General features: G+C 35.0%; 1 protein-coding gene across 8 annotated transcripts in view; it reads left to right on the plus strand.

Moving 5' to 3' along the window:
- Nucleotides 1–19,181, plus strand: part of LOC123556630 (CAP-Gly domain-containing linker protein 1-like) — a 118,960-nt gene that overhangs the window by 22,851 nt on the left and 76,928 nt on the right. For 6 of the 8 annotated variants that reach the window (XM_053542887.1, XM_053542885.1, XM_053542891.1 and 3 more), the window contains one exon: nt 12,519–14,571. In XM_053542887.1, the coding sequence (XP_053398862.1) occupies nt 12,519–14,571 (2,053 nt within the window). Of the gene's footprint in view, nt 1–4,159; nt 4,559–11,819; nt 11,962–12,518; nt 14,572–19,181 lie in introns of those variants that run through there. The other 2 variants (XM_053542890.1, XM_053542889.1) reach the window with 2 other exon arrangements.

Consider the following 19,181-nt stretch of genomic DNA (forward strand, 5'->3'; position numbering starts at 1 on the left):
TCTGTATTGTAATGTGCTAATCACTGATCAGCTTGTAGATATACATACAGCAACAAGAAAGGTAGCAATAATGGCTTAATTAGAAATTAATTGACTGGAAATACAGGTAGATAAGTGTGTAACCCCAGGGAAACTGCCGAAAAAAATGATTTTAGAGCTCAAGTAATTATGCAGTTACTCTAGATCTGGAATAAATTGATAGAGCATCTGTTATGACTGAACATCATTTTGGGTGTACTAGTTGCCATTTTCAAAGTCCTAATTGACATGGATTATTAGTACTGGGGTGGTTGCTTAAATCATTTGACGGAAAATTGTTTACTGCAAAGATATTTGTATGTCCATGATAAGTTATAATCTGTTTATGAATCAAAAACTCAACTTCTAAACTGAATTGTCAGAGGTTTTAAATACATTTTAATTGGAATGGACAGTTTAGCTGCTGTAATTATGACTTGATTTAAAAAAAGATTTACACACTATGGGAACAATTGTTTTAAATATTAAGGAACAGTTCTGTCCCTTACATATGAATATTTGAGTTGTTTTTCACTTAGATTGATCTCACCAATCCTGACTGTGTTGATATTTGGCTGTTGCCAGGAATGTTGTAAAAACAAGGACATAATTATTTAAAGCTTGGAAAACAGACTGAAATCAGAATGTTTAACAGACCCATTAAGAAGATAAACAAGTGGTCAATATTTACAATATTGTAATTGCTACCAGACCGGCTTCTAGAGTGTTAACAAGTGTTAGAATGGCAGAGATAATGTCAGATATAGGTAAAACAATGCAAATAATTAGCTTACCTGCCACAACTTGACCTCATTTGACACTTCTAGCAACCTATGGTGGGTAAAACATGATAACTAACTGTCAAAGTTCTTGAGTTTCTGTCTAAATAGACATTGTTGAGATTTTATTAAATAGCTTCTGCTTTAAGATAACAAACAATATGAAACAAATTTTTCACTTTCCTTTTATTTTTAGACCACACCAAATTGAAGAGTTGTTCCTTAGATTTTTTATTATGAAAAAAAAATGAGGCAACAAGCAAAACACTTAGGAAAAATTATTTTTATATGTTTTTGGCTCACCTGAGCACAAAGTGCTCAAGGTGAGCCATTGTGATTGGTCATTGTCCGTCATCCTTCATCATATATATATACAGTGACCAAATAATTATGTCTCCAACCACACAGTGGTGTGGGAGGCATATTGATTTACTCCAGTCTGTGTGTGTGTGTGTCTGTCTGTGTGTGTGTCTGTCACAAAGCTTGTCCGCACTGTAAGTCGAACATTTCTCATCCAATTTTCACCAAACTTAAACAAAATGTGTTTGACCATAAGAGCTAGGCCAAGTTCGATAACTAGCCAAATCGGTCCAGGTGTCTTGGAGTTATGGCCCTTGAATTACCAAAAATCGGCCTTTTTACTCTTGTCCGCACTCTAATTCAAACATTTCTCATCCGATCTTCACCAAACTTGAACAAAATGTGTTTGTCCATGAGACCTCGGCCAAGTTTGATAACTAGCCAAATCGGTCCAGGCATTTTGGAGTTACGGCCCTTGAATTATCGAAAAATTGGCAGTTTTATTCTTGTCCGCGCTCGAAGTCGAACATTTCTCATCCGATCTTCACCAAACTTGAACAAAATGTGTTTGACCATGAGACCTCGGCCAAGTTCGATAACTAGCCAAATCAGTCCAGGAATTTTGGAGTTATGGCCCTTGAATTATCGAAAAATTGGCAGTTTTACTCTTGTCCGCACTCTTTCGAACATTTCTCATCCAATCTTCACCAAACTTGAACAAAATGTGTTTGACCATTAGACCTTGGCCAGGTTTGATAACTAGCCAAATCGGTGTAGGCATTTTGGAGTTACGGCCCTTGAATTACCGGAAAATCCGCCTTTTTAGTCTTGTCCGCTCTCTAAATCCAACATTTCTCATCCGATCTTCACTAAACATGAACAAAATGCGTTTGGCCATAAGACCTTAGCCAAGTTCGATAACTAGCCAAATCGACCCAAGCACTTTTGATTTATGGCTATTGAATTACTGATTGGATCCACTCTGGACCACTCATCCAGACCATATAATTGAATCCACTAGTCTAAACCATCTAAAGAAACTAGACATTTTACATAGGGGCAGTTGTGGGAGACATGCGCTTTTCTCAAAAGCATCTCTAGTTTATGTTCCTTGGCAGTTACTGAATGCATCAAGGGGGGCATTTCTGTTCTACGAGGTCTTGTTTCAAGTTTAAATCTGGGTCATGTAGGGTCAAAAACTAGATCATTAGACCAGATCAAAGGAAAATTTTGTAACCACACTAGAGACCACATTTTAAGTTTGGAACTCATAAGAATTGGTCAGAATGTTTGTTTTGATGAAATCTAGGTAAAGTTTCAATATGGGTCATCTGGGGTCAAAAACTAGGTCACCCGGTCAAATAAAAGAAAAACTCTGTGTGTGTGCAATAGGGGCTGCATTTTTGACTGGATATTCATGAAATTTTATTAAAATGATCTTCTTGATAAAATCTAGGTCAGGTTCGAATATTGGTCATCTGGGGTCAAAAAACTAGTTCACCTGGTCAAATCAAAGAAAAACCATGTGTTTGCAATAGGGGCTGCAGTTTTCATTTGATGTGCATGAAACTTAGTTGGAATGTTTGTCTCTGTAGGACAAGTTTTTTTCTGAGTCACATGCTCCAATCTTCACAAAACTTTGTCAGAATGTTTGTTTTCATGAAGTCTTAAGACAAGTTTAATCTGGGTCAGGTGGGCTTAAAAACGTGGTCACTAGGTCAATTCAAAGGAAATACTTCCTTACACTCAAGAGGCCACATTTTTGGCCCAGTCTTAATGAAAATTGATCAGAATATTTGTCTCCATGAAATCTTGGATGTGTCAAAAATTGGGTCAGGTTGGGCCAAAAACTAGGTCGCTAGGCCAGATTGAAGAAAAATCATGTTTACACTCTAGAGGCCATATTTTTACTCAAATCTTCATGAAACTTCAGAATGTTTATTTCATTGAAAACTTGAACAAGTTTGAAACTTGGCCATGTGGTGTCAAAAACTGGGTCACTAAGTTATTATACACACTGTTATGGTGTGTTACTCAGGTGAGCGATCTAGGGCCATCTTGGCCCTCCTGTTATTACAACTCCTTAAGATATTCTAAGAAAATGGTGTGGCTACATAAGGGGAAGTAACTTTGTGGAACTAAATATTTAAGCATCATGATACATTATTGCCAGTATGTGTATATTTTATGTATGTATTGTGATTAAAGTCTTATTTTAAAACAACTGGGGACTGCAATTATAATCATTTTTACATCTGTTGCATGTGTAAACAGTAGCACACCGACAAATCTTTACCAAATTTTTTTGAGTAGTGCGAGTGCAAGGAAAAAACAAAAACTTTTTTTTTTCTCGTGTTTTTGAAAAAAATTTAGTGGTTAATACGGTGAACACCTTTTTAGTTTGATATGGCCTTGGAAGCATTTTGCTTGTGGGTTATAATTAGAATTTCATCAGATGTTTGAAATATTATGTCTTCTTGGCAGTGGGTTTTCTTTTCTTGGATAATGACTAACTCTAAAAAGATTCCACAGCTAGTGCACATTGCTGTTCTACATTTCGCTGCCACTGTTCCAGTATACTTGGAGTATTTTTTATTTGCATACTATCAACTTAGTAATTAGGCTCACTTAAGTCATGTCATTTTGTAGACATTTTATAGGTTTTCACATAAAGGTCTGTAGATTTGTTGATATTGTAGCATTGTGCCTCTGAAATGTATAGTTACAGTAGATATTGCCACATTGTTTAGCATTACTCAGGAGACCATTTTATGTTTTTCACTATCGATATTGCCGATATTGCCTCACTGCTGCTCAATCCAGCACTCCCTTTGGTCCATGCAGTGTTATGATTGAACAGTTTGCAAATCAATATAACTGAACTGGTTAGTTTTTTGTTGCCTGGCAACTTCTACATCCTCTTTATAAGATATTGCTACTCACAGAGTATGTAATTTGGCAGAAGTTATGACATAAAAATAGTCCCATTACAGGAGCCAAATTCCTGAATTATTGGAATACAGTATATACATTATCCCTTGCCTTGCATCCAATACATCCAGCAAGTGTTCATGGAGGTGAAATGATCGGAACTGTCTCTCACTTTATTGATTCAAAAGCAGTTAATTGGGAAAAACAGGAAAATATTGATTATTGGAGGCTCGGTGGATTTAATTATTCATTCATGGGTCACACATACATTAATCTGATAGGGATATGCGCAGAAGCTGTCCGATTGTATCCCACATTACATCACTGCCGTGATGTCTGAAGGTATCCAAATGAGGGGAAAATTTTCCTATGGACAGTATTATATCTATTAATACTGAAATAGTAATGGAATAAAAAAAATGGATAAAACACTACTTTGCATGAGGGCAATGGAACTTCGCCGTTTTCGTGGAGTTGAGGAGTAGTGATATTTAATACATCTAGTGGAGGATATATATACTTGAAAAATGGTAGGTTCTTCGTTTAAATTAATATCTGATCATTTAAGTAAATGATACATTAAATATCTAACACAAAAGTTTATGGTATGATGACTTCAAAAGTTTTTATGATATGTAATCATTACATCATATGATTACATTTTGTACTGGGTGTAACAATCAGACAGTTGGTTGGAACAATATCAGACATTATAAATAATCACAGCCACTTAACAAAATCAGATATTTTTGCCAGACTGAAGAGTAAATAAATGATAAAAACACATAAAGTACAAGAACTCTGTTTCACAAATACACTAAGACTTTTCAAAGGGAATTGAATAACTACATCATGCACTGACTGTCCGGTGCTTCTCTGGTCATTGAATCAAAACTGCATTACTCTGTCATTATAATTTATGTCTGGTTTATGATAAGTTCAACCTTAATATAAGACTATTGCTCTTAAGATTTTAAAGTGTACAACTTGTTGATCTCTATGTCAAGCTGTTTGAAGCTTTCTGTCATTTTTTTCAGAAGTCCTTTATGACTGCTTGAACATTGATTGTATAATTGATTTTTTCAGTGTAATTAGTTACAGCTATTGATTAGATAGCTCATGTTTTGCATCTGTTGTTGGGTAGTCATTAAAACCTGTTGTCTTTTGATAGATTGGTTTTAATTTAAAAGGGTTGGCAACTAAAGTAAGTTGCAAATATGCAGTCATCAGTAGAAGGTGTTTTTCCTCCACTCTCCCATCCTCCCACCCTCACACACACAAGTGCATGCTGTTGTGATTTCAAAAAGTCATTTTCAGAACATTTCAGTGAGCATTAAATAATTTTATAAGAACTAATTTCAAGATAAAGAAAGTAACAAAAGCTTGATTTTTTAAGCAGAAAAGAAATATTTTATTGAAAATCTGCAGTCTTTTTATGAACTTAAATAAGAGAGGTGTTCTTTGTCACATGCAGTTTTGAAATTGCATCGGTTCCAATGGTACTGGCTGAAAACGTTTGTTTTCAAGAAGACGCTATTGATTTTTAAATACATTTGAACATGCACATTAACACCACACTTAATTAGCCAAAAAGTCTCTGAAGTACAAGTTGAAAAAAAAAACTTGGAATATTGGGAATGAAACTAGTGGTTTTAAGAGTAATGTGGTAGGTTTTTAACTGGGTCAGATACTGCTTCCTACATAAAATTCATTACCCAGGTTGGAACCATTTTATCACAGCTTTCCTTCAGTACCGCTATATGATATAAGGAACAATCATTACCGGGCTTGAACAATGTTTTTTGGCATTAGTTTGGTGTTACAGTGTTAAACCAATACGCAATTAAAGGAAAGTATGTCTTGTTCAAAGAAAACTAAGATCTAACAAAAATAAGTACATAAAATAACCTTCAAAAAACAAAGAGATTAGGCAAATGTTTATGATATCACTTCTGTTGTTTATGTTATTTGTACATTTAGAATTTTGGCAGCAACTGGAGGTTAATGAGTTACTTAAAAGAAAGGGAGTTATCAGATACTAAGTCCACATCTTTGACATGAAGAGAAGTTGTCAATTACTTGCTTTATATCTCTGTCATGTGGAGAAGCTTTATATCTGTATTATGTACTGAAGCTGTCTATTGGTTATTAGCTCGACTATTCAAAGAATAGTCTAGCTATTCTACTCACCCTGGTGTCGGCGTCACACCTTGGTTAAGCTTTTGCATGCAAATACATACAGCTATCATTCAAACGCATATAGCTTTGAAACTTATTTTTTCTTTTTCTAGGTCAATTACCAGCCTCACTGGGTCAAGTTCCATAACTCTGACATGTATTTTGAGCAAATTATGCACCCTTTTGGACTTAGAAAATTCTGGTTAAAGTTATACATGCAAGTTACTATCCCCAAAACTAATGCAGATATTGAATTGAAATTTCACATGTGCCTTCGGAGTTATAAAACTAGTCGATAGCATCAAGTCCCATAACTCTGATATGCATTTCAGTCAAATTATGTCCCCTTTTGAACTTAAAACTCTTTTGATATTTAACCTTTTTGGGTAATATTTTTCTGCTTCTGGGACAATATTTTGAATAGTCGAGCTTGGCTGTTTTATGGACAGCTCTTGTTTTTGTAAAGAAGTTGCCTTTTACTTGCTCCATATCTGTATCATTGACAGTTACTTACTATATACCTGTATAATGTAGATAAAATGTCTTTTACTTCCTCCATATCTGTAACATGCAGAGAAGTTGACAATGACTTGCTTAATATCTGTATAATGTAGAGGTTGTCTTTTATTTGCTGTATATCTGTATAATGTAGAGAAGTTGAGAGTTACTTGCTGTACATCTGTACAATGTAGATAAGTTGCCTTTTACTTGCTCCATATCTATATCATGCAGTCTGAGGTTGACGGTTACTTGCTGTATAGATCTGTATAATGTAGGTATGTTGACTTTTATTTCCTGTATATCTGTATAATGTAGAGAAGTTGACAGTTACTTGCTGTATAAGCTGTATAATGCAGAGAAGTTGACAGTTACTTGCTGTACATCTGTATAATGTAGAGAAGTTGTTAGTTACTTGTTGTACATCTGTATAATGTAGAGAAGTTGTTAGTTACTTGCTGTGCATCTGTATAATGTAGAGAAGTTGACAGTTACTTGCTGTATAATGTAGAGAAGTTGACAGTTACTTGCTGTATAAGCTGTATAATGTAGAGAAGTTGACAGTTACTTGCTGTACATCTGTATAATGTACAGAAGTTGTTAGTTACTTGCTGTACATCTGTATAATGTAGAGAAGTTGTTAGTTACTTGCTGTACATCTGTATAATGTAGAGAAGTTGACAGTTACTTGCTGTATAATGTAGAGAAGTTGACAGTTACTTCCTGTACATCTGTATAATGTAGAGAAGTTGACAGTTACTTGCTGTACATCTGTATAATGTAGAGAAATTCACAGTTACTTGCTGTACATCTGTATAATGTAGAGAAATTCACAGTTACTTGCTGTACATCTGTATAATGTAGAGAAATTCACAGTTACTTGCTGTATGTCTGTATAATGTTGAGAAGTTGACAGTTACTTGCTGTATGTTTGTATGCTGTAGAGAAGTGTTGACAGTTACTTGCTGTATGTCTGATTAATGTTGAGAAGTTGACAGTTGCTTGCTGTACATCTGTATAATGTAGAGAAGTTGTCAGTTACCTGCTGTATAAGCTGTATAATGTAGAGAAGTCCACAGTTACTTGCTGTATGTCTGTATAATGTTGAGAAGTTGACAGTTACTTGCTGTATGTTTGTATGCTGTAGAGAAGTGTTGACAGTTACTTGCTGTATGTCTGATTAATGTTGAGAAGTTGACAGTTGCTTGCTGTACATCTGTATAATGTAGAGAAGTTGTCAGTTACCTGCTGTATAAGCTGTATAATGTAGAGAAGTCCACAGTTACTTGCTGTATGTCTGTATAATGTTATGAAGTTGTCAGTTGCCTGCTGTATAAGCTGTATAATGTAGAGAAGTTGACAGTTACTTGCTGTATAAGCTGTATAATGTAGAGAAGTTGACAGTTACTTGCTGTATGTCTGTATAATGTTGAGAAGTTCACTGTTACTTGCTGTATACATTTGTATGCTGTAGAGAAGTGTTGACAGTTACTTGCTGTACATCTGTATAATGTAGAGAAGTTGACAGTTGGTTGCTGTACATCTGTATAATGTAGAGAAGTTAACAGTTACTTGCTGCACATCTGTATAATGTTGAGAAGTTGACAGTTACTTGCTGTATACTGTGTGTAATGTACAGAAGTTGACAGTTACTTGATCTATATCTGTATCTTGTAGAGAAGTTGTCACTTCTTTTTCTCTGTATCTGAATCTTGTAAAACATTATCACTGACTTTCTCTATATTTGCATTGTGTAAATAAGCAGTAAGTTATTTGCTCTTTGTATTATGTAAGAAGTTGTCAGTTAGTTGCTATATATCTTTATCATATAGAGAAGTTGTCAGTAACTTTCTCTATATCTGTACCATGTCAAAAATTGTCAAATACTTGCTTTATATCATGTAAAGAATTACCAGTTACTTGGTGTATATTTATATCATGTAAGAAGTTGTCTTTTTACTACTCCATACGTGGATCATGTAGAAATGTTGTGGAGCAGTTGTTGTATATAAAACAGTGTAAGTAGAGAAGTTTAGGATACATTTATTGTATGTGCAGAAATTGTCATTCGTCTGTTACAGCATAATTTTGAGATGGAGACTTGTCGATCTTCAGGGGAATGTTTCATCCTGGCAAAAAGACTTGGTTAGAAAGCCAACAGATGATTTGGCTCTAAGCAGTAAATGCGCTTCGCTGAAATGGAATGATTCAGCATTGTAGAAAATATCTTTAAATGAATATGGCGCCAAGTGTTTTTTGTCTACACTGCTTCCAAATTTTGTCATGAAGACTGGTCAAAGTATCTGCTAAGGAATAAGCATCTTTTTTTTTAGATTAAATTTATAAATTGATGTTACCTTTTAATGCTTTAAATAATTACAATCTGAAGGCATCCAGTCAGCAGTTTCTGTATAGAACTTCTGAAGATATGGATCACTTTTCTTATTCCAGGAAGAAATGTTGCAGACTTTGGTATTGATTTAATAAATCATTATTTTGGTTATTTTGCAATGTCAGATATTGCTCAAAGAAATGTCTATTACTCATAACTTGCATGCATGTGATCAGAAATTGGGAATCATTGTGGCTCCACAGATGCCCACAATATTTAGCTAGGGTACTGCACAAAGTTCAAATGATTGACAATGTAATCAATATCTGCAGAGGGGGTTTGTATGTAGTCCCCATACTTGAGTGTAAGATGTTCATTAATGGCATCATAGTTAGTGGTCAGTAGATCAGAATTGTGAGATACCATAGTTTTACTTTGGATTGCAGCAAAGATTTATGCATTGCAAGTATGCCCTGTTTGCATTTATTGTAAATAGACGAAACAGCAGTTCAAATAGATTATATGCATTATACAATTACATGGTTAGAAAAGCACTACTTCCAATATTGGAACTGTAAAGGGAGGTAATCAAACAATGTAGTCGATAAAACTTTCTACTGTGTTAATTATTATGATATTATTGACAAATTCTAGGGAGAACTGTGAGTAGGATTTAACAAGAAGTCATTTATTTTTATCGAGCTCGCTTGCGGAAGCAAAGACATAGTTCTCCAAATGGCTGTTCGGTGTATGTGCGTGCATGCGTCGCCCGTCTGTCGATCCGGATTTGTTTGTCTGGACCATAACTTTGACATGCATGGAGCAATCTTGTTTATATTAGTTTTGGCATGAATGTTAACCTCGGTGATACTGAGTGTCGTGCACAAACCCCAGGTTCCTATCTCAGAGGTCAAGGTCACAGAAGTCAAAGGTCATGTAAGGTATTGTCCGGTCCATAACTTTGACATGCATTGAGGAATCTTGTTGTACCCCCCGACAACAAAGTTGTAAGGGGGTGTATACTGGTTTCAGGTTGTCTGTCCGTCCGTCCGTCTGTCTGTCCGTAGACACAATCTTGTGCGCACCATCTCTCCTCATCCCCTTGACACAATTTAATGAAACTTCACACAAGTGATCAGTAACAACAGCAGTTGTGCATGGGGCATGTTAGGTTCCTTCAGAAAAAAAATTGCAGAGTTATGGGACTTTGTTTTTTGTTACTATACTATATACATAGACACAATCTTGTGTGCACCATCTCTCCTCATCCACTTTACACAGTTTAATGAAACTTCACACAAGTGATCAGTAACAACAGTAGTTGTGCATGGGGCATGTTAGGTTCTTTCAACGACAAAAATTGCAGAGTTATGGGACTTTGTTTCTCGTTAACATACTATGTACATACAGTCTGCATATGCAGTCTTGTGCGCGCCTAATCTTCCGAACCCTTGCACACAATTTAATGAAACTTCACACAAGTGATCAGTACCAACCCTAGTTGTGCATGGTGCATGTTACGTTCTTTTAGATAAATATTCTGCATAGTTATGGGACTTTGTTTTTTGTTACTATACTGTATACATACAGTCTATATACATACAGTCCACATAATTATGCAATCTTGTGTGCATCAAATTGCAATGTACTGTGTCAGTGCATGCGGGGGGTACATTCATCACCTTTAGTGATAGCTCTAGTTTATATTTGGCATAAATGTTTAATTCAGTGAGACAGAGTGTCTTGTGCAAACCTCAGGTTCCTATCTCAAAGGTCAAAGTCACAGTTAGGGGTCAAAGGGCAGGTTTGACATGTTGCCCATGGGCATCTAGTTATGTTCAAAACAAAGAATATGGCAGCTAGATAAAATAACCAAAGTCTAATTATATATGACATTGATCACTCTGCAGATAGATTGTGACACCTGCAAAATGCATGTTGGTGATGTATTATATAAGATGAACAGATCAATAAGATAGCCTACAGAAAACATTCATTTTCTTACCTGTTTACAGCAGATTACACCTAGGTGATGTAGTACATTGCTTTGTGCAGTAGCAGATTCTAAAGAACAGTTTTCATGAAACAAAATTTCATCAGTTTTATCTTTAGCATTACATTTATACCCTAGTATATCATGATATTTTGGTAGATACAGTGGTGTGTCCAGCTTAATGTTAGCAGTAAAACATTTGAGATTTAATGTGAACTCAGTAACAGTGACAGATAAAAACAATTTAACATTGTCTATCAGATTATTTCTGAAAAGAAAAAAACATTTGAAAATATATATTTTGCATGGAACCAACACCTGGTAAAGCAGGTACATCAGAGAATATCTCGCATTCCTAATCTGCAATACACTCACTATATAATCAGTTTATAAATTCTCAAAATGTATTTGAAGTCAACAACTACACAATATCATTTTATTCAATCTGATCATCATAACCATCACCATTATTATCATTATCATCATCATCAGCAGCAGCAGCAGCATCATTATTACAACAAACTTACTCTTCTAGGGTAGACGTTTGCTCAGTTCATGTCATCATCATAGTTGTTTTTTTTTTGCAATAACAGGACTTTTCAAAATCACATCAGTCATTGTCAGATAAGTGATTTGTTTATTTATTCCCTCCTACTGGGTAAGAAACCTTGAATGAAGAAAAAAACAACCTAGAGGATAATCACACCTGGGTTGGCAAATCGTCACAGGTTCTTTTATGATGCATTATTATGATCAGTGGTCCATATCTCACTATGTACTGTTACAGTATGATACACTATAAAAATATCAGTGAAATTGGTCTTCAGGCAGTGATGTAAATCTTTGAAAGTGAATTTGCTTTTTTCTAATGTGCATTTTGAAATATGGATACTGTATATTGATGAATGTTAATTATGGATGGGGAAACAAAGGTTTGATTTATCATTTTTGATATCGTAACATTTGTTACATTGAGGTTATGTTGAACTCAGCCTAGGGATATTCTGGCTGTTTTGCTTTTTACATGAAATGGCTTTCAAAATTGAAGATTGGTATTTTATGTTTTGATATGTAAATCTGACAAAAAATAATGTGGTTGATATTAATTGATAATAATTTTATGAGAAATGCGATGTATGATGTTTTTGTCATTTTCATAATTAAGTATTGTATCTTGTATAAAGTATAAAAAGTGTGTGTTGCAGCAAGACTGTGTCTGAATCTTACTTAAAATTTTGCAACTGACTGGTATCCATGACACATTGAACATCTATACTACAGGTTACGATTATCCATAATAACAGTTTTATTCGTGTTTTATCTTCATGTTATTGACTGATACTTGGTTACACAAAACTTCAACACTTTTCGAATTTAAGTCACCAACTGTTGAAAGTTATCTTTGAATCGATCATTCCTAGGTTGAACAGGAAGTTTTCACTTAAAATTCTATATTTTTGACAGTAAGATATTTTTCTCCTATTTTCAGTATTCCAGTGGTGATATTTCGGGGCCATCTGACAGGAAGCCACCTGAAAAGAAACGATCCTTCCTGCAGCAGCCAAAATCATTCATTTCGAGATTACCTGCCCCTTCCACAACATACAGTCAGCCTGTACAGTCGGCGAGAGTAGAGGCTGAAACTCCAAAGACACAGCCGATACCAATACCCCAGACTTCTCCGGGTCAGAATACAGCACCAGACCCTGTTGAACCCCAAGAATTCTTTATAGGGGATAGAGTTACAATCAGTGGTGTGAAAACTGGGACATTACTATATTTCGGTAATTTCCACCTTGCTCCAGGGTTATGGTGCGGTATTGCGATAGATGAACCCGATGGTACACATGATGGACTTGTTGGTGATGTGAGATATTTTACGTGTCGGAAGGGTCATGGAATTTTCGCTCCAGTTGAAAGAGTAGCTCATTTGGATCATAGAGCAATTCAGGCAATTGTAAAGTCTCCACCCAAGGTTTCCCAGCTTCCAAGTAAGAGTAAACTGTGTCATGTCAGTCCGATAAGAGATGAGATAAGTTATCATAACAGATCTAATGAATTTATAGATGAATGTGATGATGTAGATGAGGATATACTTGGACTGGATGAACATGGTATTATACATGATGAAGATGACGAAATAATTCTAAGAGAAAAAGACAGGCCTAAGAGAATACTACCAAAATTACCACGACCTGCCTCACATGCTTATTCAAGGTTACAGTATGTTAGAAGGGACTTAGTGAGTAGTAAAAGTATTGAAGAAAATATTACGGACGAGGCTCTAGAAAGCCTTCATACTGTTTCCTCAGATGGTGAAGACACTGATGGAACAGGATCAAACATTGATGAAAAAATTGAATTACAACATTCTGCTGGTGGAAGTTCAGGAGGGGAAGATTCTTGGAGTTTAAATAAAGACTATATAGCTATGTGTGACGGTAAAGCACAATATCTAAATATTACTTTTGACGGCGAATCTGAAAGTAAAACATCAACCCAAGAGCCTTCTGAAGAATCGCCGTCGCCAGAATTTATCTTTGACCAGGAGATGATAGAAGATGGAGAATTTGCATCACAACCTATGGAGATGAGTAGGGATTCTAGTCTCGGACTTATTTCAAGTTTTGCACTTGACAAGAATGATTTACTAAATGAGATATTTGGTAATGAAGATGAGGAAGAGTTAGCTACCTCACAGGGTACATTAGAACCAATGTCAGAAGACAAAGACATTACACCAGAAAAGCAAGATGATTTGAACATGTCAGTTGAATTTGATGAATCAGATTTAGCCGTGTCAACACCGTATACAGAAAATAAACCACAGCTGAGAAGTACCCGCGTTAATCTTAATGCAACATATACGCAAGATGATATTGTTCCTAGTCAAGTACCTGAAAATAAGTGCTTGAATTCAACATACACACAAGATGACCTAAAACCTAACAATAAAGTCTTGAATTCAACGTTTACGCAGGAAGACCCGAACATTAAATCTGTACAAAACCTGAATGGTACTTTCACTTTAGATGATAAAACTGAAGAAATTAAAGAATTAGAGAAAAGTGCAATAGTTAATAAAGGTGAAATCCTTGATAAAGTTGCAATGACAGATTCTGGAATCTCTATGAGAGGTTCAATGACAGATTCTGCAATTTCAGTTAATTCTAATAGAAATTCCCTGGTTGAGTCAAGTGTTTCACTTAAAGGTTCTTTGATGGAACCAGGTATTCGACGGAGCATGTTAGATTCCGGTATTGTTGTTCAAAGTGCTATGTATGATTCAAATTTGTCAAATAAAAATGAAATAAGTCAAAAAGGTATGGAAAGTGATTATGAAAAAGTAGATGGATCAGACGAAAGGGAGAATAGGAGTAGTGTTGAAAGTGATGTTACCGTGAAAAATGAAAGTGTGGGTTTAGAAAAGGAAATAATTCATAAAGATATGGATGATCGTAAGCTGATTCGAGACCTCAGTGATGGGCATAACAGAAAGGAGAGACCTGTTTCCTTCCTGTCAACTACCAGTGCTGACACAGGTGGGTATTTTAGAGGTTATTAGGTATATTTGTTGAAATTATAGGTAACTTTGAATTTATTTAGTTAATATAAATCTTACCCAAATCTCCTGCTGTGTGACACTTTGTTTGAGAAAACTTAAAGCTAACTAAAATATACTTCATATTAAGATATAAGAAAATAAGGAAGTTTTTTAGGGAAATATTTGAAGCATTTCAGTATGATTACAGCAAAAACTTCGTGGTTGAAAAAAAAATGGTATTTTAAAATGTGTGATATTCTTTTGCCTTCAGAAATATTTTGTAATAACTTCCAAGTTGTACTTGAGATCTGATTTAAGCTTCTTTCTGATTTAAAGAAAATGCTAAAATGCTAAAAAATAAAAGTCATATGATTTTTGTTTCAAAACTATCTCTTAGGTAACTGGCTTAGTGAGCAGCTGCTTTTCTTAAGTGTTAAAAATATAAATTTTGCAGTATTTGTAAATTAATTAACTTCATATACCTGTTAAAATGCATTATGCACAAATTAAAAAAAAAAAATCATACATAATCTATATAGGCTGTGATGCAGATGAAATGGTGTCTCAAGTATGTGGGGTTTTTTTATAGACTGCATTTATTTAAGATTTAAGCCAAAAACTGCAAGGTTATTTTCCAACCTTTTTTGATTTTGTTCAGGATATCATATATTGACAAAGTCATACTTTAAAGCCTGGCAGTTCATCCTAGATTTTATGAACCATCAAATGAAACCACAGACAAGAACTGCATTACAAATATTACAATAGAACAATTTTTATAATGGACATTATTAAGTCTTTATAAGGTCATGAAGGTTAATGAAAACGTTTGAATTTTGAAACTGTGAAATTTATTCTTTTGATATATGTTCGTTATAAATCTACAAAGACAGTTTCGGTTAAGGGTGATTTCAAGCACAATTGAACAGTGACTAAACATTTGAGGTCAAAAGCAAAAGCAACAAATTGATATTTGATTTATATTCATTTTTAGATATCTTCCGTTGTATTTTGTAAATGTTCAAAAAAAGTTACAGAGAAAATTGTGAAGATCTATAGCTTTCTATCTTGATACATTTTTATGCCCATAGGCATATAGCGATTAAACTGTCCGTCTGTTTGTCCTTCTGTCCATACAAACCAGATTGTCTAAAGCCCACATTAATGATAGGATTTAGTTCATACTCACAATCCTTGTGGCAAGACCTACAAACCGACCTATGTATAAATGACCTTGACTGTTATATGACTTTTATCTTCAAACTTAAAACTTTGATAAACATTTTTGGTCCTACACACAATTGAGTTCAAACTAACACTCAACAGACCTTGAGGACTGACCTATATATAGATGACCTTGACCTTCATATGATCTTCACCTTAAAATTAAAACCTCAAAAATAACATCTTTGGTCATACACCTTGGGGCATGATTTTTTGTTTTAAAAACACAGCTCCTTGTTCAGAATTATCTTTTAGCCAGAATTCTACCACAGCATAGATACATTTGTTTACTGAATCTCCTGAATTTCCTGTGATAGCAGACCTCTCCAAATATACCCCTTGAAATATTTTATGATTTCTTTCTATCAGTTGCTAACATTTTGACAGTTTTCATATTAAGAATAAAACTGCATTATTTTCCAGATGTTCATTTCATTTTTGCAACTTAAAATGTTTTCTTCATAAGGAAATTGTGTTGTCTTGTTTTGACATTTTAATTCATGTTCAGAGAGGTTAATGATAAATCTTTCAGAATTATATTCAATAATAAGGATAGGTGAGATAAAAATGTTTTAAGACCCAGTGAAATCATACAATTTTTAGCTCATCTGATTTTTTGAAAAAAAATGATGAGTTATTGTCATCACTTGAGCGGTTGTTGGCCTCGACATCGGCGTCTGCGTCGGCGTTGCCTGGTTAAGTTTTATGTTTAGGTCAGCTTTTCTCCTAAACTATCAAAGCTATTGCTTTGAAACTTGGAGTACTTGTTCACCATCATAAGCTGACCCTGTATAGCAAGAAACATAACTCCATCTTGCTTTTTGCAAGATTTATGGCCCTTTTGTACTTAGAAAATATCAGATTTCTTGGTTAAGTTTTATGTTTAGGTCAACTTTTCTCCTAAACTATCAAAGCTATGCTTTGAAACTTGGATACTTGTTCACCATCATAAGCAACCCTGTACATCAAGAAACATAACTCCATCTTGCTTTTTGCAAGATTTATTGCCCTTTTGGACTTAGAAAATCATTTTCTTGTTAAGTTTTATGTTTAGGTCAGCTTTTATCCTAAACTATCAAAGCTATTGCTTTAAAACTTGCAACACTTGTTCACCATCATAAGTTGACCCTGTACAGCAAGAAACATAACTCCGTCCTGCTTTTTGCAAAATTTATGGCCCCTTTTGGACTTAGAAAATATCAGATTTCTTGGTTAAGTTTTATGTTTAGGTCAACTTTTTCTCTTAAACTATCAAAGCTATTGCTTTTAAACTTGCAACACTTGTTCACCATCATAAGCTGACCCTGTACAGCAAGCAACATAACTCCATCCTGCTTTTTGCAATAATTATTGCCCTTTTTAGACTTAGAAAATCATTTTCTTGGTTGAGTATTATGTTTAAGTCAATTTTTCTCATAAACTATCAAAGCTATTGCTTTAAAACTTGCAACAGTTTTTCACCATCATAAGTGGACACTGTACATCAAGAAACATAACTCTATCCTGCTTTTTGCAAGAATGATGGCCCTTTTTAGACTTAGAAAATCATGGGTAGGACAATATTTCTATTACACAAAAAAAATCAGATGAGCGTCAGCACCCGCAAGGCGGTGCTCTTGTTACAGGGCTTTTCATCAGGAAATTGGGAAGAGGCCTTGGCCTTTCAAAATGGGAAATTCATGCGCGATAATTGTCCACTTATTAGAGAATAGGGGTGCTATTCTACTTGCATTGGTGCCGGCGTGAGCTTTCTTGGTTAAAGTTTTTCGGCAACCTTTTCATAATCATATCTTACTGTAACTTCACATTAACATTGTTCAGCATGCAAACAAAGTATGTGCAGGGGCTGGGCCCATTATACCCAAGGTCAAGATCACCAAGGTGTTATACTTATTTTTAAGGTTGAAGTTTTTCGACAACCTTTGTTTTTCTGTAAGATGTTAAATCCATTTTCATTGGATAATTGAAACGAAATACTAACGCTTGATTGGTGGACCAGTTGTCGGTATACTTATGTTTTATCCGTTATGCATTCAATAAGTCTATATTTTCCTTTGGAAACCTTTGTTGGGTCTATTTCTTACCCCACCCACCACCAAAATCGCGTATTTTCATAGCTTTTGCACCTCATGCGCCTATCAGACAACATAAGGATGCAACAGTGTACTTAAAACTTGCACTCATGTAGAATCGTACCCGCTATCGACTCCGAGAAAACATAATAGATTATCGGAATCGGCTGGGCTTTTCTAGCCGTCAATCGATTTTTCCCCGCTAATCGGCCCATCACTACCATATAAGATAATGACTTGAAGCTCAAAATATATCTTTTTATGTCTTGGTGCATCTTCCTTGTTGAGGCATATTCTTTTTACTGTCAAATCACCGAATAGTGGAGCGGGATGTCTTACGGACAACTCTTGTAATTGTGATATTGTTTCCAGTGTCATAAATATAGTTTCCTAGCCAGTGTGTGGGTGCTCAGTATAAATGTTGCATATTCAGCAGATTGTCTAAGAGGGTAATATAATTAAGAATTGTTTATGTCTGGATAGAGGGAGAAATTATCCAGGGAGCATTTCCAAGATTACTTGGCAATGTTGTAAAACTGACAGCATTATTGCAATTTAAGACTGTGTTGAATTTATGTCCCTGTTATATTTCTATTTAGATGTTTTCAGTTTACTTTGCTCTTAAAGAGTTTTCTGCTGGCTACATCTTCTTCTAAAGGATAGGACGCCAGAAAAGTACCTGAATCTTACCTCAACATGATTTAGGGGGACATGTAAAGAGAAAGTGTCTGTCACATTTGGCCAATGCAACTTAAAACTACAGTGAATTTGAAACTATTGTTTTCTAAAAATAAGTACCAAGCATGTCTATGGTTTAGTTTCACTTGTACCAAACATTTGCCTTCAGTTTGGTTGTAAACATTTTTTTTTTGGGTTTAGCAGACATGGGCACCTTATGACATTTATCTCCGATTTAGCTTAACATGGGTCTCTGGTTTTGCTTCAGAGATTTATATCTGATAAAACTGTACACAAACCCCTGGTTTTGCTTCAAATATTTGTCCTTGCTTTGGTACAACACAGGTACCTGGTTTTTCTCCAGACGTTTATCTCTGGTTTAATGCAACATGGGTCTCTGGTTTTGCTTCAAACATTTGTGTTTGGTTTAGCTCCACACAGGTTGTGGGTTTTCCTTCAAACATCTCTGGTTTTGCTTAACATAGGTTTTTCTTGAAACATTTATATCTGGTTTAGCGCATCACATGTCCTAGGTTTCGCTTCAAACATTTACCACTAGTTTAGTTCAACAAGCATCTCTGGTTTAATTTTAGACATTTGTCTCTAGTTTAGCTGAAAGCAGGTCCATGGTTTT

This window comes from Mercenaria mercenaria, chromosome 5 (genome assembly GCF_021730395.1).
Source record: "Mercenaria mercenaria strain notata chromosome 5, MADL_Memer_1, whole genome shotgun sequence".
Classification (NCBI taxonomy): domain Eukaryota; kingdom Metazoa; phylum Mollusca; class Bivalvia; order Venerida; family Veneridae; genus Mercenaria; species Mercenaria mercenaria.